Source organism: Pelobates fuscus, chromosome 3, assembly GCF_036172605.1.
Source record: "Pelobates fuscus isolate aPelFus1 chromosome 3, aPelFus1.pri, whole genome shotgun sequence".
NCBI classification, from domain to species: Eukaryota; Metazoa; Chordata; class Amphibia; order Anura; family Pelobatidae; genus Pelobates; species Pelobates fuscus.
The window spans coordinates 62,965,444-62,992,569 of record NC_086319.1 but is presented as its reverse complement, the minus strand read 5'-3'; the positions used below and the strand labels follow the sequence as shown (position 1 = coordinate 62,992,569).

Here is a 27,126-nt window from a genome sequence, read left to right as displayed (position 1 = left end):
CTGGTAAAAACTGACACTGTATTTTGTCTTATTTGATAGGATAAAGACTGTACCCAACAATAATTATTTTTACCCTTCCATTAATGGAGCTAAAACTTGATAATCATACTTGTAGATGGACCATATCTCTTATTTGATTAAATATATAAATATATTGATCTTTGCAGTTTTCTGTGCAATGCTGAACATTTTCATATGTTAAATTATATTATGATTTGAATTTTTTTGTGCATTTGCACAGTTGTATAGATGTTTTTTTTTAAATTAATTTTAATAATAATAATATATTGGTCATACTTATGAGAATACAAATTATAGTACGCTATTAAAACACCTATACCGTTTCTGAATGTCAAGATGCAAAAAATCATTCAGAAATATACTGTATAATAAATACATTGTGATATCTATGGAGAGAATTAAAGGGACTCTTCAGTGCCAGGAAAACAAACCGTTTTCCTGGCACTGCAGGTACCCTCTCCCTCCCACGCCAAAACCCCTTCAGTGACTTACCTGTATCCAGCACCGATGTCCCTCGGCGCTGGTTCAGGCTCCGCCTATGCTCCTCACCCGCCATCAGCCGGCGGGGGAGACCTATTGCGCATGCACGGCCGGCGGCGCGGGAGTCCTAATGTGCACCGGCATTAGACCTCCCCATAGGAAAGCATTGAATAATGCTTTCAATGCTTTTCTATGGGGGTTTTGGCGATGCTGGAGGTCCTCACATAGCGTGAGGATGTCCAATGTCGTTATAACACACTTTTTGTGTTCTATGTTCTAGTAGACAGCCACTAGAGGAGGACTTAACCCTTCAAGGTAAATAATTCAGTTTATGAAAACTGCAATAATTACACTTGCAGGGTTAAGGGTAGTGGGAGTTGGCACCCAGACCACTCCAATGGGCAGAAGTGGTCTGGGTGCCTGGAGTGTCCCTTTAATGTTTAAACTTGTCTGCTGGTTCTATTTGACAGAAATTAGATCAGTGTGGCTAAAAGTGTTTGTGGATAAAAGTTGTCTATTAACTTACTAGTTCTGTATTACCACTGCAGGTAGTACCTGAAAAAACCTGTCCAGCATAATACTGGACAATCTAGCTGTGCTGAGAGTGATGTGAGTTACATACAAAGCAGTTTGATTGCCAGACTCTGTCCATGTTTTTAATTCAATTCCCATTGTATTCTTAGTATAACTTTATAGCTCTATACAATGAAAACGAAAAAAAAAAAAAAAAAAAAGAGCAGTTATTTTTTGTGTGTGTATGAAATGCAAAAGTGACTTATTTTAGATTTTCATGAATAATTAAACCCCAGTAAAACAAATCTAATGTAAGCAATGTAAGCATTAAATGTTTGATGTCCTTTCAGATAAGTTATTCATTATTAACTATCGATCTGCACGATTTACTCATTTTTAACGTCATTGTTTTGCGTGTGCAGCCATGAAGGCATGGAGAGGTCCAAAATAATTACCAACCTGCGTCAGGGGGACTCTATAGGGAGCTCCATTAGATAGCAGAGGAGTGCTGGGGACTTCTTACCAACGTGACATCACCTCCCTGCTTATATAGTTAGGGAATGGTCCAGAGCATCTCTTATGGCTCAGAGACACAGACAAGCCTAGTCAGCAAGAGGAGAGCTTCCTTCTCTTAAAGCTCACTGCTGTCTATACTGTTATATGGACTGTACTTTCTGATATATTTCGAGATGGCCGGCCAGAGAATCCAATTGGTGTGTTTGATACTCCTTGCCTTTACCTGCAGTGGGATGTGCACAGGTATGTTACCTGCAGGTCAATAATGACAGACTTTGCTTATTATCTCATGCCTTCACGAAACCTGCAATAGAAGCAGACTTTCCTTATATCTGTATTGCTTTGATTTTATTTTGGGATTGATGAAATTGTCAATGTGTTGTCTTTTTAACCCTCGAGGTCCCAGACAAGCATTTTACCCAGTTACCTTTCTGACACCCATTTGTTGAAACGTTTAAAAAGTATATTTGTGGCAGTCATGCTTATGGGCATATTCGGAAACAGAATGCTATTACCTTTTAAACTGAATGATACTTAAACGTCTTTTTAACCCTCAAGGTCCCAGACAAGCATGCTACCCAGTTACATACCTTTCTGACATTCCTTTGTTGAAACGACTAAAAAGTATATTTTTGGCAGTCATGCTTATGGGCATATTTGAAAAAAGAATGCAATTTATTGCCTGTTAGATTGACTTGTACTTAAACGTATGTTTAACCCTCAAGGTCCCAGACACGCATGTTACCCAGTTACCTACCTACCAGTTACCTACCTTGAAACGATTAAAAAGTGAATGTTTTGCTTATGGGCATATTTGGAAACCGAATGTTATTGCATTTTAGACTTATTGTTACTTAAATGTAAGTGACTACAGCAAGTTCAGCAAAACATCATTAAATCATAGTTGATGTGTGCACTACATACTAACGATCTATGAATTGTACAGAAAAAGTGCTACTGTAGCAGATTAAGCTGGTTTATATTTTACACTGTATATTTCCACTAGAGTATATAATAATGTGGTGGGTGTTGATTTATACATTCACTTTATCTCGTTTCCTCTCCTAGACATTATGTTTTTAGTTGCACTATATTAGGTGCAAACCCTGTATTTATCGCAATAGGGGCTGTAATTAACATTCGACATAGTTATGGTGCCGAGAGTTGGTTTATGGTGACTATCTTAATGGTGTCAGGCTGTGACTTCTGTCTTTCCTTAACCCCATAAGGATCTATAACATACCAAGTTTTTCACGAGAAATAAATTAATTTCTCTAACTTCTGATCTTGTGAAGTGGTCAGTTTTTGAGGGTACAATTGAATTATTGATAGCACACGTTTAACATATCTCTATTTGCTCAATATGTGTAATTCATAAGCTGTATCTGGTCCAAACAAACTATGGGAGCTGTGGGACATATTTTGAGACTCTTATGCCCAGAGGCATCTTCAGACCTAGATTTTAATGTAATCAGGGAGATTTGCCAAGGCAAACAGGTGCTATTTTGTGTGCAAAGACATTAATATTGAGATGCATCCTAGTGGTTTCCATGGTGACTGCTCCTTAGTGCTTTGATTCAGAATAGCACCTGTTTTTGTCTTGATAAATCTGCACAAATAGAGTTCAATTACAATTGCACCCAGCAGAGCTGAAAAGCAGTCATAAAACATGGGGAACATTTATCTTGGAAATTAAAAAAAAAAAACCATGGTATTTAACATTAAATTACCTGGATTCATGAGTCTTGTTTTCATTACAGCATTTGAATGCTTTTGATTTTAATGTTGGAAAAATAACCAACTTTGATGTTCAACTAGGATTATAGGTCCAGGCTTGTGAAAAACTGCTGAAATAGTCTTCATGTAAAACTGTATTTAATAGCATAGTAAAACTATATTGAAATACTAATCTAGTTTACTCTATAACACAGCATGTACCATTGTGTACTGTTCTTCAAAAAATCCTTAAACTATTTTATGTGCTTTAACATTTATGCATGTTAGGGAGTTTACATTTTTAAATACTATATTTCAGTATATTAATATAAATAAATATTCATTAATATGAATATATAGATTTACTTGGATATAATACATTTTAATATACAGGCACATATATATTGATACATATGTTAAACTTTCAGCATGCATTCTTTACGCAATTTTGTTTCTTTTATTAGTTGTTGTTTTTAATTTGATTTTGCTTTATTAAGATCTCAAACATTTATCAGAAAAGGGTAAACTATTGGCATGTTCTGTATTGATCTGAATTATTGAATTTGTCTATTACCGCTAAAGGATTTTGCCATAATTTAAAAACTTCATATCACATATATATATCATTTCTAACATTGAAAACGGTTTAATTCACACCTTTCTTTTTATTCAAAATAATTCCATAACATTGCTCTGGGTCAGAATAATTTACTGACACTTCATTTTCAGAATTGTTCTTTTGACATGACTTAGATTAATGGGAGTAGAAAGGTAATATTAATCCTAATCTATTCTTAATGCCAAACTAAAATGCAATTTACTATAATTGCAAACATCATTCCCTCTATTTCTAATGCTTACCACTGATCCAAATGCTAGTTTACCTTAAATTGCAATTACCCAGCAACATCCATTAATCTCACCAAAAATAGCAACATTCAGTTCTGCCTCTATACAGGTGTAAAAAGTTTACCTGTAAATATATATATATTTTTAAAAGCTGAGTAGATCCTAAATCACCCACCATTCAAATTAATTCTGCCATCATTCACAGCTATAATATCCTATACTTAAAATGTACACAGACATAATCTAGGTCCTTCAAAACCATATTTCTGTGTAAGAAAAGGCATTTAGTCCAATGTAGCCTCAATGTCTTTACTGTGCAGCCAAGCAAATTAACAGCAGTTAAAACATCACAATTTGTTTTCGAGAGATCTGGAAACATTCTGGATTTATGATCCATCAGAATTGTCACAAAAATATATATATATTTTTTTACCTATGTCTGTTTGTAAAGTGGTTACCACTGAAGCCCTTAAAATGAAATTTATACTGAATATATCTTTGGTACGTGTGGTATTGAATAGTAGATTCTCAGCTGTGAACTAGAAATTACTTTTTTTTTTTTGTCAATCGTTTTTGTTGAGGCATAGATTAAGACAGTACAGAATGCAAAACAGGGGGTTAGAGCATATCAGCGCATGGTATACAAGACATATTCAGTGCGTAAACTCCCACTTGGGTCAGCCTCTTTTTATATTTTAAGGTAACAATGCAGGTTAAACTACTAGCCAACAGTGATGCATCCGTCTAATTGTAAGGGATTTATAGGCTATTCAGGCATCACTCTGTGCTTAAACTGTGTGTAGAAATTACCTTTTTTATATAGAGTCTTCTGCACACTGTTGGTTGAGCCAGGCACCTAATATTTTTGATATTACATAAATAAAGCTTAGGCTAACACATTGAACACCATGTGTACATGTGCATATCATTATGCTCTGGTTACATCAAAATAACAAAAAAAATGCAATAGAATACTGATGCACTCAAAAGTTTTGCTATCACATATTTCCTTTATCTTCAAACCCATATGCTTCTATCTATCTATCTATCTATCTATCTATCTATCTATCTATCTATCTAATCACAAAACCATATCCAGTCCTTCTCCTGAAACTGATTAACACTGATATGAGGGGAGAGAGGGTGGGAAACACAATATAATTCTCTCTTCCCATCTCCTCTCCTGACACATCAGTAGTAGTAGAGATACTGAACTAAGCACATCAGCAGTAAGAGCAGCTGCTACCTGTAGGTGTATATTCTAATACTGCCATAGGATTAAAGGTGGAAGCCCTAACTATAATCCTAACTTTAAGAACTGGAGTAATCTAAGAATGGCATATCTGGGTACACACACACACACAGACACAGACACAGACACACACACACACACACACACACACACACACAGACACAGACACAGACACACACACACACACAGACACAGACACAGACACACACACACACACACACACACACAGACACAGACACACACAAACACACACAAACTATGTTTCTGTCAGTGTCTCATATGCTTAACTATTGTATATTTTTAAATGGATTGATTTTTTAAATAACACCATCTTTGACTGACATCTATACATCACACAACCCTACGTCTATATTTTACGATTGTATTGGTAAAGCAATTTTGTTTCCAGTAATATAAGCGCCACCATTATGCATCCTCTGTCTTTCTCACTCCATAAAAATATGTTCTCTGATAGCTTTTTATCATAAATATATAGAATATATACCTTGTTTTCTTAGCTGAATCTGAATGTGACAGATGAAAATATGTTCCTGCACAGCTGTGCTACTTCTTACAAATTTTCACTCTCTTCTTATTTGCATTTACAGATTCCGAAGAAGAGATGAAAGCATTAGAAGCAGATGTACTGAGCAACATGTACTCATCAAAGGTGTGTATATGCTTTATGTCTAATTATGTGTTGCAAAGTATTCTTTTAATTAGGTTTACTGGTATATAATTAATTTACATTTTATGATGGTAATTATCACATCATCAATAAGTTTTCTGTCAACAGAATATAAAAAACATCTATACCTTACTTCAGTCCATGTGAGTTCTAGTCTGTCAACAAGTAGAGTGATCCCTCCGTGTACTTTTTCTTAAATCATGGCAACATTGCAAGCATGTCTTGGTTTTGCTTCAGGTACAAGGATGTCTTCTCACTCTATATATAGTTATTATTAATAACTATATGTAGAGGGAGAGAGGGAGAGAGGGAGAGAGGGAGAGAGGGAGAGAGGGAGAGAGGGAGAGAGGGAGAGAGGGAGAGAGGGAGAGAGGGAGAGAGGGAGAGAGAAAGAGAGAGAGGATTTCGTGTATTCCTCATTCGCGGGTCCTCTACCAAAGTCTGGGGGTTCTATGCAATATCTTAGCTATTCCTATTACTGCAATCTTCTGGATAGAGAACCCAGTTATTCTATCTTGAATTTGCTAAAACCTCTCTTCCAACTTAGGGGTTCATATATACTATTAACACATTTTAAAAATAGATGAAACATGTTAGTACATAGTAATAAAGCTGATTAGATTAAATAAAAACATGGACTTAATCAGAAGAGGGAATTAATATTAGAACTTTTTAGTTTTTTTTTTTTGCCTCACAATAAATCAGGTGCTATGTGTTTATTTCTTTAGAACCAAGTATTTCCATTTTCACAAGGAGATCTTATTATCTTATTGTCTAAGTTATTAACTGCATCTATCTACTATACTTTATAAGAAATGAGTACATGCTTTGTATGCAAATATTAAATTAGTATTATAATATTAATACACTTGTTTTGGTGTTTAATTTGATACATCACATATTTTAATTTACATATTCACCTTGTTTCTTTCCCCACTGTGGTGGAGTCATTTAGGGTCTGGCAACATATGACCAACATTTTACATAAAACAAACAAGGCAACGACTTGGTGCACCACATTTTTTTTATGGTGCTGTTGACTGCTTGGCAAACACAATATCAGCCCATGATATTAGCTGTGACCCACCCACTCACAGAATTCCAAATGCTTGAATGGCACAATTCACTCCAGGCACAACTACAACGTGCTGTGAAAGTGGGAGCAGGATCTCTCAAGAGTTTAATGATTAAGAGTGGGAAATAAATGCTTAGTTCCCAGAAGGATCCAGGAGACATCCTATAAATGAATGACTAGATGATACAATTTGTCTATCTCACGTCATGCTAGACTACCTGACATTTCTCCAGTGTGTTGGTGCTTTAGTGATGCCATACTTTGCTCGTACATTACTTCACATGTGTTGAGATCATCATTGACTAGTAAAGTTCTAGCAGTAGATTAATGAGGTGATATGTAAGCCCTGGGAATTTTTACCTGAACCATACAGAGATTTCCCTCAAACTATATTAAAATTGAATTACCATACGTCTGATTACTGTTGCCAGAAACTTTACACTCCGTGTGGATGTACAAGGATCCTCCAATATTAATGGCAAAGGTGGCCGTACTCGATCGAATCAGAACTCTTGAAAAATTCAGATTTTTTTAAGCTAACCAATGGCCTTGTTGGATGTCCGGCGCCATTATCTTCTGAACTTTCTTTTCATCTTTCTTCATAATAATCCTAATTTTTCCTCCTAACTGTGTTGCATATTTTTTGTTTTGTAATTGTTCTGACTGCCTACGTGCAAAACAGCCAATGAGAAAGCTGAGATAATACAAACGTGATACCATGAAATCTCAAGGTTGAAGGCCATCAAAGGAGTTGGAAGATTCACTGTTTAAAAAGCTAATAGTGTTACATTAGTATGAATAATGGATTGAGAAAAAGTAAAGATTTTATATGGATGAAGAACCATATTGATATTTCTATCACAACATTTTGATGTAGACGTTTGTTGCCTAGGGCACCTGCACTGCATACCCCAGTTTTACATGACCTTTAAAATAAGTTTGAAAAATACATGAAAGTCTCCTTGACACTCAGAGACCATCCCGTTCCAAGGTTAATTATTGATGTGGAATTTACTCTTGCACATTATCAATATTAATGTTATTCCACCTGGCCAGTGGTAATTGGTTTAGAGTACTGGGATGGGTTAGCCGAGCCTCTCAATCTATTAGTGCTGTTGAGGATGTAAATAATTAGCATTGCCAATGATGAAATCTTATCAATCTCAATGCAAGAAAGATCTGGAGAGTTCTTTACTGTTGCCATCAATAAAAGGCAGTAAAGTCCCTTGAGTGCTGACCATGCTCATGGACACTATTTTGTTTTCCCACTTTAAAAAGGACACTATACCCCTTACTATTCCTTATTATTGATCACTAAAACTACAAATGATACACTTATACAGTATACCACATTGTTGTTTGTTTGTTTACATGCAACAGTTTTTTTAAATGATTAGTCATAAAGATAGACAGACAGGCAGACAGATAGATAGATAGATAGATAGTGTCTACAGTAATATCTCAAATCAGCATATCTTACGACAGATTGAATTACCTTCCTTTTTATTGTTGAATCAATATCCACAGACACATTGCTTTATTTTTATAACTATTTTAGTATGAATGGATGTTTATGTTTTCTCTTCTTTTTTAATTCTATCAACAACACACATTTTGTTTCCTTTTTGATTTCTGTTTCTGAATCAGAATATGTTTCTTTATTCTGTGCTCTGATACCGTACACTTTTTTTTTTTGTCTATTTCACATATGAAGTACAATGCTACATTTCTGTATAGACTATAAAATAACAACTGGATGAAAAAGTGAATTTCAGAAATATAGGGTCTGCAAACTTCCTTTGTACTATGAAATAACAGTGATTAGTGCTTTTGCTGTAGCCTCACAAAATCATTTTGTAAGACAAAGGTATGCACACTGGGCAGACTAGATGGGCCAAATGGTTCTTATCTGCCGTCACATTCTATGTTTTTACACAACTATTGTGAAATAGTCAGGTTATGTGCCTGCCATGCAAAACTAGCATAACCAAAGTCACCAAAAATTTGATCTGGAGTTTCAATAGTTAAAGGTATTTAGATAAATAAAGATTCCCAATTTTAAAACAGGTGTTCTGAAAAAAAATTAAAGGGACACTCCAGGCACCCAGGCCACTTCTGCCCATTGGAGTGGTCTGGGTGCCAACTCCCACTACCCTTAACCCTGCAACTGTAATTATTGCCGTTTTCATAAACTGCAATAATTACCTCGCAGGGTTAATTCCACCTCCAGTGGCTGTCTACTAGACAGCCACTAGAGCAGGGGTAGGCAACCTTCGGCTCTACAGATGTTGTGGACTACATCTCCCTTGATGCTTTGCCAGCAATATGGCTGTAAAAGCATTATGGGAGATGTAGTCCAAAACATCTGTAGAGCCGAAGGTTGCCTACCCCTGCACTAGAGGGAACTTCCTGCTTCATAGCACAGGAAACCTGTGCTAGAGCGTTGCTGGACGTCCTCACGCTGTGTGAGGACCTCCAGCGTTGCTCAATTCCCCTGTCACGTTCACATAGAGTTTGATGGAGCTCAACTGCAGATTTCTGATTAATTAGATGTGAATGTGATAATTTGAGGAAATAAAGAGATGACAGTTCACCAGAGAATTCACTGATACTTGTGTCTTTAATATATTGATTGAAGAAACATAGGTACTGTATCTTTAAATACTTCAGGATTGCTGAGTGGATTCTTAGACTACTTTATACAATTAATTGCAACAATAAATTGAAGGAAGGTAATGCAGATTAACTTGCAGAGATTTGAATTAGCTTAATTGATAGAAAACTTCTCCTCTGGAGACAGAAGGGTTAATGAATATGAATTACTCCTATAACGATGGGAGAATGTGCGAGCAGGCTAAAGCTTGAGCTTAGTAGTCAGGGGAAAAGTTCGTATAACACAGTGAGGTAACTTAGCTTCCAGAGGATTGAAATTGGTCCCAGAGTTCCCTCCGGGGAGGTTCCGTTGCAGAGAGGTCGAGAGGAGTCAAAGTGCTAGCCGTGGTCGAAGGAAGGAGAAGGAGGTTAGTCGAGTACGAGTCTGGTTCGGTACACAGGTAAATTGTAGAGAAGAGTTGCAGCCGGTTTAATTCCGCGGTACGCTGTTCATTAATCCAGCGTCTGTTGTCAGGCGCGGTCGCATTATGTAGCGCAATGAGACCACGTCAGAGAGGGGGTGTGGCCACAGTCCGTCAACCCGGAAGAGACAGGATTTACAGGTAACGGCCATGACATCCACATAGGAAAGCATTGAAAAGCATTTTCAATGCTTTCCTATGGAGAGCTCTGACGCGCATGCGCATTAGGTCTCCTCAGCCGACTGACGTGATAAAGGGGAGGAGCAGCGCGGACCCGAAACCACCATCGAGGGTCATCGGCGGTGGTCTCAGGTAAGTCACTGAAGGGTTTTTCACCCCTTCAGCAACCAGGGATGGGTGGTGGGAGGGAGAGGGGACCTGCAGTGCCAGAAAAACGGTTTGTTTTCCTGGCACTGGAGAGTCCCTTTAAGAAACACTTAGTCTTCTTAAAGACATGAAAATGTTCCACAAAAACAGATGATCTTATAACTGCAGGCTAACAAGTAATATAAATCATAAATAAAGAAATACTTGGAACATGAAGGTTCACTAAAACTAATAAAAAAGAACACAAGGAAAACCAAATATGTTTGAAAAAAACACAGCTATGTCAGAAAATAGTGAATGCAATACTTCAACAATATTCTTGAAACACATGGTGACTCCGAATCCAGCCTGTGGCAGCACAGAAATAAATGATTTCTGGAAATAAAAGATGATTGGTGGCTAGGGAATAGTCACTAATTGTTTATTTTATTCACAGATCAAGTGAAAAGTGAGCAATAGAGAGAAAAGAAGGAACAGTAAAGAAAAATCTCTAATATAAATATAGATTTAGTTTGACTGCTTCTCCTCTTTTACCCTCTATTGGCTACTTTTCTCAAATGCCAAGAAAATGCTCTTATTGGCGTACTGCAAAATATATACATAATATTTATAATATGTACAGTTATAAACAAAATTGTTCAACCCGCATTGAAAATCAGGTTTAATGTCAAAAGATACAGACTTTCAGCTGTTTACAATGAACAAATCAAACAAAAGCAATTGAAATGACTCAACACAATGAATGCTTCAAGTGGTTTCCCAAATTCAACTGAAAATGCAACTTAATAATGACTTCTCCGGTCTCAAAATTATTCAACCCCTTCATGGCGAGCATCTTTAGTACATAGTAAAGCATCCTTTTGCTGTTATGACTTTTTGGAAACAAGATGCATAGCCAGACACCAGATTCTGGCAGCATTCCTGAGGAATCTTAGTCCATTGCTCATGAGCAATGGCCTCCAGTTCAGTAATATTCTTGGGTTTGCTTGTTGCAACTGCCTTTTTCAAATACCACCAGAAATTTTGTGTGAGGTTCAAATCAGGTTACTGTGATGGCCACTGTAGAGTCTTAAAGATTCTGCTTCCTCACAGAAGACTTGATGTTTTCTTCTAGGATTTCCTGATACTTCAATGAATCAATCTTGCCTTCCACACTCTGCAGGTATCCAGTGCAGTGGTGTACATACCGGGGTCGCAGGGGTCGCGGCTGCGACTGGGCCTCCAGGGGGCCCGGTCACCCTGCGACCCGGTATGCATGCCAGTGCGGCCACATTTTGCCAGCCTCTTCTCCTGGGAGACCCAGGAGCTGGTAACTTCAGGGCCCCCCGAGGTTGGCAGTGGCTTCAGTTTGCCGGCGGGCGCACGAGGGAGTTTGGCAGAGAGCACTCAGGGGGAGAGTGTTCCCTCGCGCCCCCTGCAGGACTGGCCGCCCAGCAGCCCCACTGGACCCCAGGGACAGCAGGAATCCCCACAGCACTCCCAAAGGTAGGGAGGCTGGGGGATTAAATTAAAAAAAATATGTGAGTGTGTATGTGTGTCAGTGTGTGTGTCAGTGAGTGTGTGTGTTACTGAGTGTGTTAGTTTGTGTGTGTCTGTTAGTGAGTGTGTTTGTCAGTGAAAGTGTATGTTTTGTAAGTGAGTGTGTATGTGTGTCTGTCACTCAGTGTGTGTCTGTTAGCTAGTGTGTACAGTTAAAACCCCTTCAGCACTTACCTTTTTCCAGTGCCGGGCTCCCTTGGAGCTGGGGATTTCTCCACCCCGATCTGCCTCTCAGCTCCGAATGTGCTTGTGCGCATTCAAACCGCCCATAGGAAAGCATTACTTGCTTTTCCTATGGACGTCCAGCGGAATCACGGAAATCATGGAAGCACCTCTAGCGGCTGTCAGTGAGACAGCTACTACAGGCTGGATTAACCCTCAGTCTACTAGAGATAGCATCACCAAATTCTGTGGCCAGATGTGGTTCTACTGAATGATAGATCTTTTGGAATTCATTCTGTAAGTGCAATGATATACAGACGATGACAGAGTATTAATTTATAGAACATAATCAGAGTCCTATATTATACAACTACTGAATTTTAATCTAAAAAGCCTCCGTCATCTGTCTTGTAATATTCTCTCCCTATATCCATACATTCATCCACTGAAGTTAACTAACCATTTGAATACTACATGTTTTTGTTCAATGGCCATCATTTTAGAACATCGAGACAAGAGTTCTCTCCTTCCTTGTGTAGATTGGTATATTACAGGCATATTCACTAGCGTCAAAATAATAAGTGTGCAGCAGAATATACCTTCATTGTTCACTGTGAACTAATTTTGTCAATTAGAACTTGAATGGACAGCTAATGATCACAAGTGCTGTATCTATTGCACCTAAGTGCCTGGATCTTTATTATTTGAACTTGATGACTGTCAAGTTGATCAGATTATCTCTTTCACCTGGCATTTAATCAGAGATAACCTCTGATTAGTAGGTATTGAATATGAAGTCTTTGACAAATTCATTTCTTGCATTTGAAAAATACATTATATTTCATTCTTCTTTTCCAGCAATTGTTTGAGTTATCTCTTTAATTGACTGTAAAACTGAGGAACGAAATATAGATCTCCATATAAAACAATATATATTATATTTTAATGACATTATTAATATTATTATTTTTAGAAGAAAAAAAAATATATAGACACATCACATTTCAAATAGTTCTACTTGATGTTTTATTAAAATACTGTTTTCAATGTATTTACAGAAGGATTATGGGAGCAAATGAAATTTCAATTTAACCTGATTGTGCTTTCTTAATTAAAACTGTGCAGCAAGTTCACTGAAATAGTAAATAAAAGTGGTCTACATGCTGAGTACAAGAATTATATTTCTGCTAATAGCTGCTTGTTTCAACAAAATATTTAGTAAAAAGTCATTACAGTTGTTCAATACTTGCACCTCCAATGTTTCTATAGGAGTCAATCATTGACATCATATTTAATTGATACGTCGACGTCTGAAGTTGTAACATAAATAGAAATGCTTATATCCAATAATATGTTGTTACGAAGTGGGTATAATAAACTTTAATCCAATATATGATAGTGGGTGAAAACACATGTTTACGCATGTATATATAATGTTTAGCACATCATAAGTTAGGTAATATGTAATGGTTTCATCTAAAATCATGTTTAGAGAAATACAATTGTCTCTGAACCAACCACTATTGCTGCTGCTATTTTATTACTGTGGACAGTGAAGGCAATTATGATTTGTTTCATTGTTCAGACCAGATACGAAACATTTATCAAAGAAATACTGCCTGGTTATTACTTGACTTTCCCCCCATTATTTGGAGTTCTAAAGTTGAACTTTCTCAGTTAAAGAAGTTCCCTGTTTGATTTTGTGCATATCAGTGGGTTCATGCTTCTGCACAAAGAATGTCCGTGAATGTGGACTCAATGTGTAACGGCACCCCCAGGCATAAAAAGGGCACAGCTACTGTAGACACCAATGCACCGAACCGGAGAAGCATAGGAATGCCATAAACAGCTAAACTGGAACCATACGAATGCTGTAAATAGCTGAATAGGAAAAACCATATGAATAGGTTTACACTCCTAGCAGTCAAACTGGAACAGCATACAATGAATCCCCCCAAGAACGAGACAAGGCTCCGTTTTGAGGGTCAAGCAAGAACAGACAGAGCTGTGGGTTTATTGTTCTTATATACACATTAGTACCACCCACAGGGTTTTGGAAAACAACCAATAAACACGTACAATACACTCAGACACCCCCACACAAAATCCTCCCCTCTGCCTGTGATACAATTACCTTACACAATGCGTAATGTAATTATCACAAGCAGAGAAATACAGTTTATCCACATTATTCATAACTTAAAAAGCATGCATCACATTCACATAAATCAGCTTACTTACATTTTCAGAATCAGCATACTCCAAATACAAACATACGTCAAAATCATACAAATTGGTCGAGTGGTTCAAAAGATAGATCGTAGTCCTTTGTGACCAAATGAAGCATGGCTTTTCTGCCCAAAACCAGTTCCACATAGTCTTCTATCCTGGAGATAATTGGGAAGTAATCCAATTATCTCCAAGAACAGAGGCAAAACTCCATTGAACACGTGGCAGCAAAAGACAATAAAATACATAAAAAAATATAACTGTGCAGCCATTGCATAAAACAGGTACATTCAACATATCCCCAGACACATTATTACTGAATGGCGCTCAGATCACACACATACAGTTCAATTACCATGGAGCCAAAGTCTTTCCCATAGTTTTTCATTATACGAATGGGCTCCATGGCATAGCTATCTGGGGTATCACCGCTCAAACAGGGCAAGCACCGAATGACCCGGCTTTCGTGTCTTTGCAGGGAAAAATCAAGCTTTTTAACATGGGGCCATAGTCCAGAGGCAACAGGCGGGCAACCAAGCTCCTCCAATGCAATGTGGCGAGTTTGGTTTCGTCACACAATGCAATTCTTATAATGGTGTAAGTTAACCTTTAAAACCATTAAAGGGTGGTGGCACACAGTATTATTGTGGTATTGATTGTCTTCAACAAGAATTCAGCCAGTTTACAGAGAACATTGTGTATCAATTGTCATGGTGCCTAGAGTTTCTGGGTGTACATATTTTCAACTGACTGTCTCTATATGTAGAAATTACACTTTCTGCATTGACTTTTCAAAAAGTGAAAGTCCTTATTCTTCATTGTTCTGTCGAATTGAAGATATGCTTGTAACAGACATTGACTTGGCTGAGCCAACTATTCTCAATAGTATTGTCTACAAAATTAAATAAAATGATGAAATGTGTTCCAAGAAGCATATGACATGTCATCTAGAACACATTGTTGCTGTTTTTTCCCCCAAATCATGCCATCTTAATGAACACTGTTCTTGAAAATAATTCTGTATTCCTATATCATCATCATTATAATCTTTATTTCACATAATCTATTTTTCCACCCTGCTAAGATTGGTAAAAGTTACATTCCCAAACCGTAGTTATTTGTTGTTCCTAATTCAGCCCTCTTACTTCAGGAGTATGCTAGAAGACAAGCTGGGGAACTTTTTCTCAGCTCCTCTCCCTGCATATCAGCAATAGGCACACCAGTATCAGGAAAGGGACTGAATTAATGTCAGCAGCTACAAATTACAGTTGCTCCTGTGGAATGTAACTCCCACTTATCTAGATACTGTCTTCATATAAGGGGCACCACACTGCACAATGCAATTTATACTGCACATTGCAATTTTTCCTGCATTTTGTAAGATCTCCCACTGTACAGTATGAGAGTTGTTAACATTATTATTTTTTTTGTTAAATAAATATTAAATGTGTTTGTGCATACATATGTGTGTGTGTGTGTGTGTGTGTGTGTTTGTATGTGTGTCTACATACTGCTTTTCTTTGGATATGATTTATAAAGTTGATGAAAACTTTCTTCCAGGTGAATAAAGCAAGAATTCCATATTGGAAAATGACCCTACTAAATGTATGTAGCCTTATAAATAATATAAATACGGAAGCTGAGGAAACTGGTGAAACTGGGGATGAGGAAATCATATTGAGAAAACAGTTTCCTACAACTACAGATGGATTTAACTTGGAGGCGATGTTAACATTATTCCAACTACAGAAAATTTGTCAAAGCAGAGTCTTCCAACAGTGGGAGGTAAGATATCTTAACTAACTTTTTTTTTTTTTTTTGGAATTCTTTATTTTTGTTGTGCATTGTATAACAATCGGCTTGGTCAGCCACAATAGCTGTCTCAAGCCAGCGTAACATGGCATGCATGAGTACAGTACATTTGTAGTTATGTAGTAGAGATCAAGGCACATTAATTGAACTCCTATGGCAGAAGGGTGTCGGCACATTTTTAAATATGGATTACTTGAAGAACAGGTTAGTCAGAAAGGTAAAGCATATTAACAACAAATGAATAACAAGATAAGGTCTATAGCCCTACGGAAGATAAAGTGGTGACACTTGACTAGTGCGCGGGCCATAATAAGGTCATTATTCTTTTCTTGCTAACCACATTGTGGGTCAATTATGCATGTTTTTAACTAGGCTAATTAAGCTAGGCCTATACAAACAGGAAAACAAAGACAAAAATAAAAATGCGAGTCTGTAGCTACCAGTTCGTATGGGGTGTTTGGTTTACCGTGAGGGGTCTGCTGCGCTGTCACTCTACCTTTGTCTACGGTGAGGTGTAGTTGAGCAGTGGCTTATGGGCTCGGTATATATGTGCTATGGGGCCGCGCGTGCATAGTCTAAGGTATGGTTTATAGTGCATACTGGATCCTCTATGGCAGGTGTGTCCCTGGGACTCTTCCCCCGACCACTCGCTTATGTCTTAATATTTTACACTAAGTACATATTTGGAAATGCAAACTGGGAATATTAATTAATTAAAGCATAAGAGACAGGTAAATGCGAACAGTAAGGCAGTTGTATCATGAGCAGCTTTAGTGGTTGGACAGTCCTCTCCCAAAGGATTCAGGTGGTGGTGACAGTCTGCATAGTGCGGACGGGTCCGCCTGGAACGAAGGGTTCGGAGGTGGCAGGATTCCATCTGTGAGACTTGTGGGTCGTGTGCTGTCACCGCATGGTGTCCACAGGTAGACCCAGAGTGGGTAGGAGGGCTTCAGCCTCCTATAAGTCCGCTACTAGATGTGTGACCTCTCCATGCAGCACTTGGAGTTTGCAGGGTGAGCGCCATCTGTATTGGATGTCGCTCTCTCGGAGCAGAGTGGTGAAAGGCTTCAGGGTAGAGCGCCAGGCCATAGTTCCCCGTGATAGGTCGGAGTAAATTGATAAGGTCATGTCCTTGAAGACGATCGGCGTGGTATTTCGGATTGCGGCCATTATGGATTCTTTGTCCTGTCGCTTGTGGAATTTAATGATTAAGTCCCTGGTTGCTGCTGGTGGGGCCGTGGGTGGTTTAGGTATCCTAAATATGCCCTCAAAACCCACTCCTTTGGCCTGCTTTGGCGGTAATATTGTGCTCACCAGACGCCTCACTAGGTGGGGGAGTTCAGCATCAGGGACAGATTCGGTTATGCCCCTTACCTTGAGGTTCTGGGCGCGTCTGGAGTCCTCCATTGCTGCCATGGCCTGTTCCACCTTTGTTTGCTGTTGTTGCAACAGTTTTGTCTCCTGCTGGAGTGAGGCTATCTGCTTAGCATGCGTGTGGGAGTCGTGCTCCACGGTTGCCACGCGGTCGGTGAGGCCTTTCAAGTCCCTCCGCATGTCTGCCACGTCCTCCTGAAAGTTTCGTCGGAGTTCTGCCAGCAGCTCCTTCATGTCCGATTTCGTAACCGGAGCTGTGTCGGGCTGTGTAGCAGGTTTCACGGTAAGTTTCTCCGGTGCCCGCATCGTGGGCAGGCAAATCTCGTCCATGTAAGCGGCCATGACAGGCTCTGGGGCGCCATGCGCTCGCCTCCACAGATCTCCTATGCTGGTGCCCTGTCGGGGTGGATCGGGCTTAGGTTTCTTGCTCTTTCTGCCCATGGCCACTACTTTCTCAGGTGGCTGGTCTGCTTTTGGGGGGGGTTATTTCGGATTTTTGGGTTCTTTTAGTTCAATTTCGCCGGGAGCTCCCTGTGCATGCGACCTGTCGGTTCGGCAGTTGGCTCCGCCCCCCCGTTAACTAACTTTTTAATGTAATAATTGTGTTTATTCTAATATTATAATTACAAATCATATTCTATTACATATTATAACATATGAAAAATGATTGTCAACCAATTCTTCTAAAAGAGACACATAATAGTCTCTCAACAAGATAGAACAAAAGACATTGGTAATTGAGGGAGTCATCAAAGAAGAATATTACTTACCTGTCTTGAAGCGTGGGCTGGCTTCACAGTGCGCACCGTGGTACAGGAACTTAAATTTCAGGTTCCGGTTTCCGGCAGGACTGAAAGGAAGTGTGCACACTGAGTGCGCACTTCCTTTCAGTCCCGCCGGAAACCGGAACCTGAAATTGAAGTTCCAGTACCGCGGTGCGCGCTGAACACCGGCCCACACTTCAAGACAGGTAAGTAAACCTTCACATTCGCTCCATAAGACGCACAGACATTTCCCCTCACTTTTGAGGGAAAAAAAGTACGTCTTATGGAGCGAAAAATATGTATATCGGCATATAACACGCACACATCATTTGCCCCCTATTTTCAGGGAGAAAAAGTGCGTGTTATACGCCAATAAATACGGTATATATATACACTACCAGCATTTAGGATTCAGCAAAAAATAATAATGCCAGTCTTTGATGATCTGTCAACTACGTGAATTTGCAGCCTGATAGGTGATTGATGTGAAAAGATGAGGCCACGGACAAAAGTCAATTGCTTTGATAGTTCACCATCTTCCCTTTTGTCTAAGGATGGGAAATTATATTCAGTTGTTGTTTATGGGGATGGGTCAGATACACAGATCTTGCACATGCATCGCCTGAGGCTCACACTGAGGTCGAAAGGTAAAATAATAAATAGTAATAGACTATTTATTATATTACCTTTCTATATTAGATTTTGGGTCCAAGCCCTTTATTTGGTGGATCTGGAACCACCATACTGACCTCTGTGTGTCTGGTATTCACCTCATGTGAGATTTGGACACATTGTTTCTTTTTTGTATTCAATTAAACTGAGGTCGGTTCCTGTCCATATTGTACATATGGACTAACTGATCAGTGGCAGCAAAAAAAAAAATGATGACTACCATGGTGCCAGAGAAGACAAGCTAAAGGGCACATTGCTGCCAACATTTAAGGAAATAGGCTAAAACTCATCAATTGTGATGATAAAGCAGCACAACACTAAATAAAGATGATGGGCCTCATTTACCATCATCTTTAATGATCCATTCAGAAGGACCTCTTGTGTTTAAAATAACAATGATAAGGATAAGATAATCTCTACCAATTTGGAAAATAAGCTAGAACTACAGCTTCATCCCTATGTGCAAAGTAACATCTTACATCTCAATCTAACATCTAACACTTATATGTGAACTGTAAGAAACTAGGACACCATAAAGGAGAATAATAGTAGTGAAGATCTTTGTCTCTGGAATAATCGGAGAAAAAGAAATGCCTCATACTGCAAACAGTCAGAAATAAACATGCAAATGTTTACTTTAGTTGAAAATGTGGTACTTTTTTTTTTTAATTCTTAGAATGCTAACATATTTTTTTTCAAAATGTATATTAACATTTTTTTTTTTAAAATGAGTAATGGAGTTCGATTATGTTCCATTGGAATAAAATTATTATAACCAAACACAGCACGAAACCATGAATAACAATTGCATTTTCACAATGAACAAAAAATGATCAAGTAGTCTATGATAAAAGACTTTTTTTCTGAAAAAAAATAATAAAAAAATTTGTCATATATAAAGGTTAATCTCAAAAGACCATACACAAGACTATATAATGCATATAAAACACGTTGTCACCCCTATAGGTATTTTTGCTATATAAGGATTAATGCTTACATTTTTATTTGCTTAACATCAAAATATAAATGTTTCTTGCTTTGAAAATCCAGATAGTACTGTCTTTCAATACAAGGATGACGTACAAGAAAGATCTTCAGTTTGCATTCCAAATATCACTGCATGCGTGTCCTAAATACATATTTTTAGTTATTTACTAATTTTAACTTTCTTGTGTGTGGTTTTGTCCCATATGCCACCGTATTATTTGACGTATGTCTGTCATTTCAATTGTGCATATCATGTTTTCATAACCAGAACTGCATTATAGTAGAAGACACACAGTACATAAAAAAAATAACGCAAAATGTGACTGACACTAAACAATCTGAATCTGAATAATTTTAGAGCAGTTAAACACATTAAAGGAACACTTCAAGCACTATAATCACTAGTAGTGGTTATGTGGATATGGTATTAGAAGTGCCTTGATACCCCCTATGTAAGTAGTCAAACTGTTTGCTAACAGTATGACTTCTTTACTAGATTCAGGGGGTGTCCAGCTGGAGGCGCTTTGCATTGAGCTAAACCCAACAATACAGGGCTTAGCTTATTAGCAGAGAGTGATTAGCTGATATTATCAGCAAATAAGCAGGTTCAGAAGAGCTACTGGAAACTCCTTGCTGGAATACTGGAATCATAGAGGCAGGAACTGGTGAACAGCGGACTCAAGGAAGGAAGTCAAATGGTTTGGCTACTTTTATTGGGAGGATGCCAGGGCACCATAACTTCTAGCAGAAGCATGATGTAGTGGTTATGGTGCTTAGAGTGTTCCTTTAAATTTCCTATGTGTCAGAAGAAGAGCCGGGGAGATAGAGACAATGTGAATAAACTTTCCCAGTACTTTTAAAGCACTTCATTACTAGGACAGACAAAAAAGAAAGTCTCCAAGCACTCAAGGTATTCAAACTGCAGGCAGATTTATTGATTAAAAAACATGAAACAGCAGCAACTTTTCGACCTGTTCGAAGGTCTTTGTGAAGTTAATAGGACAGAGGCTGAATAAAAGAAATACTCCAAAATGAAACTTATATATATACACTGAACAAAATTATAAACGCAACACTTTCGTTTTTTTCCCCATTTTTCATGAACTGAACTCAAAGATCTAAGACTTTTTCTATGTACACAACATTTCTTTCAAATATTGTTCACAAATCTGTCTAATTCTGTGTTAGTGAGCACTTCTCCTTTGCCAGGATAATCCATCCACCTCACAGGTGTGGCATATCAAGATGCTGATTAGACAGCATGTTATTGCACAGGTGTGCCTTAGGCTGGCCACAATAAAAGGCCACTCTAAAATGTGCAGTTTTACTGTATTGGGAGGATCAGAGGGGATCCAGGGGTGTCTGAAAACCAGTCAGTATCTGGTGTGACCACTATTTACCTCACGCACTGCAACACATCTCCTTCACATAGAGTTGATCAGGTTGTTGATTGTGGCCTGTGGAATGTTGGTCCACTCCTCATCAATGGCTGTGCGAAGTTGCTGGATATTGGCAGGACCTGAAACATGCTGTCGTATACGCCGATCCAGAGCATCCCAAACATGCTTAATAGGTGACATGTCCGGTGAGTATGCTGGCCATGCAAGTACTGGGATGTTTTCAGTCTCCGGGAATTGTGTACAGATCATTGCAACATGGGGCCGTGCATTATCATGCTGCAACATGAGGTGATGGTCATGGATGAATGGCACAACAATGGGCCTCAGGATCTTGTCATGGTATCTCTGTGCATTCAAAATGCCATCAATAAAATGCAGACAACAATAAATATATTGGAAACGGCTGTTAAATCTAAAATGAACATAAACAAATAATAGTGTAACACAGTTAAACAATAAAAGTGCGCTATCATTGAATGCACTCACAGGATGGAAATGTTGGTTGCGCTTAAGGGTGCCTCCCTCAATGATGTTGGGGGGCTTTGAACCACTCTGTGTAGCCCACTCAAAATTAGGACTCCAGATGCGAGTTGGAAAAAAATCTTTATTGCAATATAAAAAAAATTAGCGAATATGGTGCTACGCGTTTCGTCCCAATGAGTTGGGACTTCCTCAGGGACCCAAGATTAATATAAAATCACAAAACATGCAACAAAGAAAGCAAGAAGCCTTACCAAACCCATCCCTGAGTCTCTTTAAATAGGGCTAATCCTCAATTCCAATTGATAATTCCAAGGGTGTCGTCCATTCTTTGGAATTCAATTGGTCCGGAGTTTTCATCTGTGACACCTGAAGCGTCTCCGTGATTTTCCCAGTCATTCTATGTTAACTAATTGTAGACTGGAAGCGGAAATGAGGTCTGTTCGGTACTTCCGTGCGTTCCACTCGTGCGTTCCACTCATGCGTTCCACTCGTGCGTTCCACCTGGTAAATGCGGATATCGTGTACTCCCTCTAGAGGTCTCCAGAGGGAATCACATAATATATACAATCCAAAATAAAGAGCAACAAATTATATTATGTATCTGCTGAAGAAACATTATGTTATTAACTTGGAAAAAATAAATAAATGGAGTCTCAAAAAGACGTGAGAATCAAGAATGGTTTTAATACAGAGTCAGGAAGGAATTATAGTAATAATAATATAAGCAGTGACTAGTCGGAAAATAAACACTGATTTTAGGTAAAGGGGGGATTATAATCACAAGCAGTTGCCCAAAGTGCAAAATAATAAATACTTTAATTATACGTAATACGTATGTCTTTAAATAAAGGCACAGATTTCTACAGCAATCCATCAAACCCAAGCAGGATAGAAATATAGAAGTATTATAAAAAAAATTACTAAATAGTGGTAAAGCTAGTACAAAATTGAGACCAGGAGGTCAGTAGATTTGCACAGATAGGATTGTCAGCAATACTGGGACAGTAGTACTAGCTGGAGCATGTCAGGATCTTAAAATATTGACAAGGCATAAGTCATAGTTAGGAACGTTGGAAATGGTAAATGGACAATTTAAATCGAAATGTTCCAAAACTTCAGCGGTTAGCCAACCGTGCTAACTATGACAGGTAGCTCCAAAGGAAATGAAATCACTAAACTAGATAAAGATAAAGATAAAGAAAAGATGAAGCCTTAGGGGTCAAGCAAAGCTTGATCCTGAAGTCAACATATAAATGGACTTTGTGGGTATAAAGGGTCCTAAACCCTAAATAGTACAAACACCAGAAAGGTTGCCTAAGAGGGTGAAAGAGTGAAGGGCGACCTTCCTTTCCTCTAACACTCCCCCTAGGTGTATTCATGGCATTATATTGCTTATAACTGTATTCCATTTCTACACGGATATTAGCTACAGTCACCCTAATAAACCTGCTTGCTAATTGGCACTTTTTGCCATTAATAAGCAACAAGCAAGTGTAGCCTCTTACCACTATTAGGCGTCTTCGCATTTATTTGATGTAAGCTAAATTTATACTAGTATTGATAATAGCACTATTAGAGAGAGATTACCTGAATATAGTTCCATATTAACAGGGAAGGTAGAGAGTATTTGAACATAGTCCCATCTATCTATTACTAGTGGATATATAGAGGCTTTATCAATTTGTGCTCATTTCATATACTATCCAACTAAGTTCAACTTATTGACAGTTACTAGCTTTTGACCTTTATCTCTTAAATATATTCTTGACTACTGTGTCTATTGTAGGTCAATTCATTAGTAACAACTTACAGTTAGTTATACTTCTATATACAAGAGACTACCGTATTTTCCTGTATAAATCAATTTATTAGCATCTACTTACAGTTAGCAACATATACATATACAAGAGACTATCTAGACTGCATCGAACCTTTCCTTTTTTTTTTGTGATTCACTTATTTCATCAATTTTTTACCTTAACCCCTTAAGGACCAAACTTCTGGAATAAAAGGGAATCATGACATGTCACACATGTCATGTGTCCTTAAGGGATTCAAGAGATTTTAAAATAGAATTTAATAAACAAAAGTTTTTAATTTTTACTCTATTCATATCCTATGAGCTATTTTCACTACTGTGGGTATACCTAGGGGGAGTGTTAGAGGAAAGACTAAACTAGTAAACCCTGCTGCTCCTAAGCCAAACACCTTCAAGGGTGTTCTGTGCTGTCCCTAGTAAGGTATAGGCTGACACCTCAAAAGATCCCCCCTTAAACCAAAAAATCTCTCAGAGCTTACAAAAAAGAAAGTGTTAAACTCGCGTTTTAGTGCATATAGTTGCACCTTTGTCAGGGAAAAACCTGACGAAGGTGCAACTATATGCACCGAAACGCGCGTCGGGTTTTCTGTTTTTAATTTCACTTATGGTAGCACTTGGTGTTTAACATTTTCTTTTTTGTAAGCTCTGAGAGATTTTTTGGTCTGAGTATGACATCGTGGGATGCTGTCGATAGGGCTTGTTTCGGTTTTGGGATACAAAAGAATCCCTCAAAGGTGAGTTTCTTGGCCTGGGTGTGTGGCAAGAGGTGAGGTGGTTGAGTAGCCTGAGGTAATGGGGCAACTCAGGCATGCTGATGGAATCGGGTATGCCCCAGATCTTTATGTTAACCCGGCTGTGGCGATCTTCTGCCGTGTCAGCCTAGTTCATTATGTTAGCTTGGGAGGACTGCAGTTGGCGTATGGATTCCTTGAGGCCTTGGACTTCTTGTCTTAAGTCCAGCATGTCTTCCTCAGAGGCTTGAGTGCGGACTGTTACTGCTGTGATTTCTGTCTTCAGTAGTTCTAGGTCCGCTGCATGTAGCTGTCTCATTTCTTGTTGGAGCTCTGCTATATCTTGTCTGGTCGCTGGGGACTGATTGCTTTCCCTTGCCTGTTCTGTTTGGGGTGGTCGGGTGTCTGGGGGTTCAAGATGCTCCCCTGTGGGTCCCTCAGAGCCGTCTTAGCACTCAGTGTATTCCGGCTCAGCCGCCATTTTTGCGGCAGCAGGGCGCTGCAACATGGTACTTATGTCTTGTGTGTCTTTGCACGCACCTGTTTGTGGTTTTTGTGTTCTTCTGCCCATGGTGTTCGGGTCTTGTTGGGGCAGTGTGTACTGGACTCAAGACGAGTACTCAGGTGCCTCCGTCCGCTCTGGTATTTTCAGCGCTGTCAACATATGTAAATTTAAAGTGACAAGTGCATACATTGTGAACACACAATTAAAAATGTTAATTATTTACACGGTAATTATTTTCTTTACTATTAATAGATGAAAAACAATCAAGTTAATTCAATCTAGATAACCACATATACCTATCATAGATGAGTTTTCTAACATCTTGTTATGAGAACTATAAAGCTATATAGAGGGATATTTCATATGAAACAAAATGTATGTATTTCCAGAAGAAAAAGCATTTAACTAGGCTAAATGCAAGAGGTGGAAATTGGTCCATAAAAATAACTATGATAACAGTAATAAACCCTCTTTATAAAAAACATAAAGAGTCAAAACCTACACAGAAACAGACCTTTACGCAGCATAACTATTAGAAACAAACAAGGTTTATGTCCACATTCAGTCCCTTAGGTTCTAACGTTTGTAACTTATGAATCCAAAACATTTCACACTGGGAAAGTTTCTTTTTTGTTCAGTGTCTATATATATATATAAATATGTATATTTATATATTATGTATATGTATATATTGTTTAACATTGCTGTTTCCTTTTTTGTTATAATGTTATTCCCCCACCTCCCCTCAAAATGTTTCAGCTAGACAGTCTCCTTAACGCCACCAGATTAACGCATAAAAGCAAACAGTGTTCTTTTATTGGAAATGTCCAGATATCCAATCTACTAACTAATATAAATGAAACAGTAAATGTAAAGTAACTGATATGGAGTATACTCACAGTTCCAGCAAACTCGGTGCCAATACAGAGAATAGCAGCTGGTTCATTTAAAATATGCATTATTATTAAGGGGTTGCTCCAAGCACCATGACCACATCAGTGTTTTAAAGTGGTCATGGTGCAAGAAGTCTGTATGTGCATCATTGCAGCACAGAAGATTGCATGGTGGGTAAAGTTACGTAACTCATGGAACTCTCTATGTGACAGGAGGCTAGTGGTTATCCCTACTTGTGATCCACTGATTTCTGTATGAGAGCAGCATGGGAGGACACACACATGTGAGTGCCCCTCAATATGTGAGGTACAGGGCTCAAAAGACAAATTTGAATGTCTCGTTCTCATGTATACAACTTATAGACTTTCTAGTCATGTGGTTCTGGGTGCGGATCAGAAAATATATAAGCAGTGGAATCTCATCATACAGAGAAATGTACAATATACCTCAAACTTCACCCATCCATATAGTGTTAGCTAATCAGGTTTAGTCTTGAAAAACTCAGTACACTTATTGACACTTAGCTATACGTAAAGGAAGTATATTTACCAGCCCCCTGCTGATATAAAGAGACAACCAATCAGTGGAATGTAAGTATAGTTAAGTGTGTGAACAGTGTATTTATAATGCTCAATACTTTTGTAATACTTTTGTGTTCCAGTTAATGCAGCAAGACTATTTGGATCCAAACAGCGCAAACATCGAAAAAGAGGAGATGGTAAAAAGAAAAACCCCATACATTTTAAAAAGACAGACACATGTGAGCAAAGCAAGAAGACCCTACATACTCAAAAGAGGTTCTTATTACTAACAAAATAAATGATAAAAAAAAACGATGTGTTTATAGGTAAATGTGATTTATTGTTATTTTGATCACAATTAAAATTACATTTGTGTCATAAATATATTCAAAAAAATATTATCATTAATATATAGTAAATGTGTTTTTATTCATGTTGTTTCTTAAACGTGATTATTTTTCTTCCAATATCAAATTTAATACATTTTGAAATAAATACCATTTCTCTGCACAATACTTGTACACACATGACAATTCAAACAATGGACCAATGAGATTTTACTTAAATGACTATTCTAATTTATTTATCAGGCTTATTCAATAAAGTGAGAATTACCAGGAATTAAAAGTACATTTTAACATCAATACGAAAATTGACAAATTGGAAAAATCTTCCATGTCAGCTGTGATTCCAGTTCACTAAGTTTGGCCTTGAATTTGAAAT

General features: G+C 38.1%; 1 protein-coding gene across 1 annotated transcript; it reads left to right on the top strand.

Moving 5' to 3' along the window:
• The first annotated feature begins 1,533 nt into the window (after nucleotides 1-1,533).
• Nucleotides 1,534-26,729, top strand: NTS (neurotensin). The gene is made up of 4 exons (XM_063445164.1): nucleotides 1,534-1,773; nucleotides 5,956-6,017; nucleotides 16,002-16,226; nucleotides 26,544-26,729. The coding sequence occupies exons 1-4, from the start codon at nucleotides 1,704-1,706 to the stop codon at nucleotides 26,691-26,693; spliced, it is 507 nt and encodes a 168-aa protein (XP_063301234.1). The 5' UTR covers nucleotides 1,534-1,703; the 3' UTR covers nucleotides 26,694-26,729.
• Nucleotides 26,730-27,126: the final 397 nt, after the last annotated feature.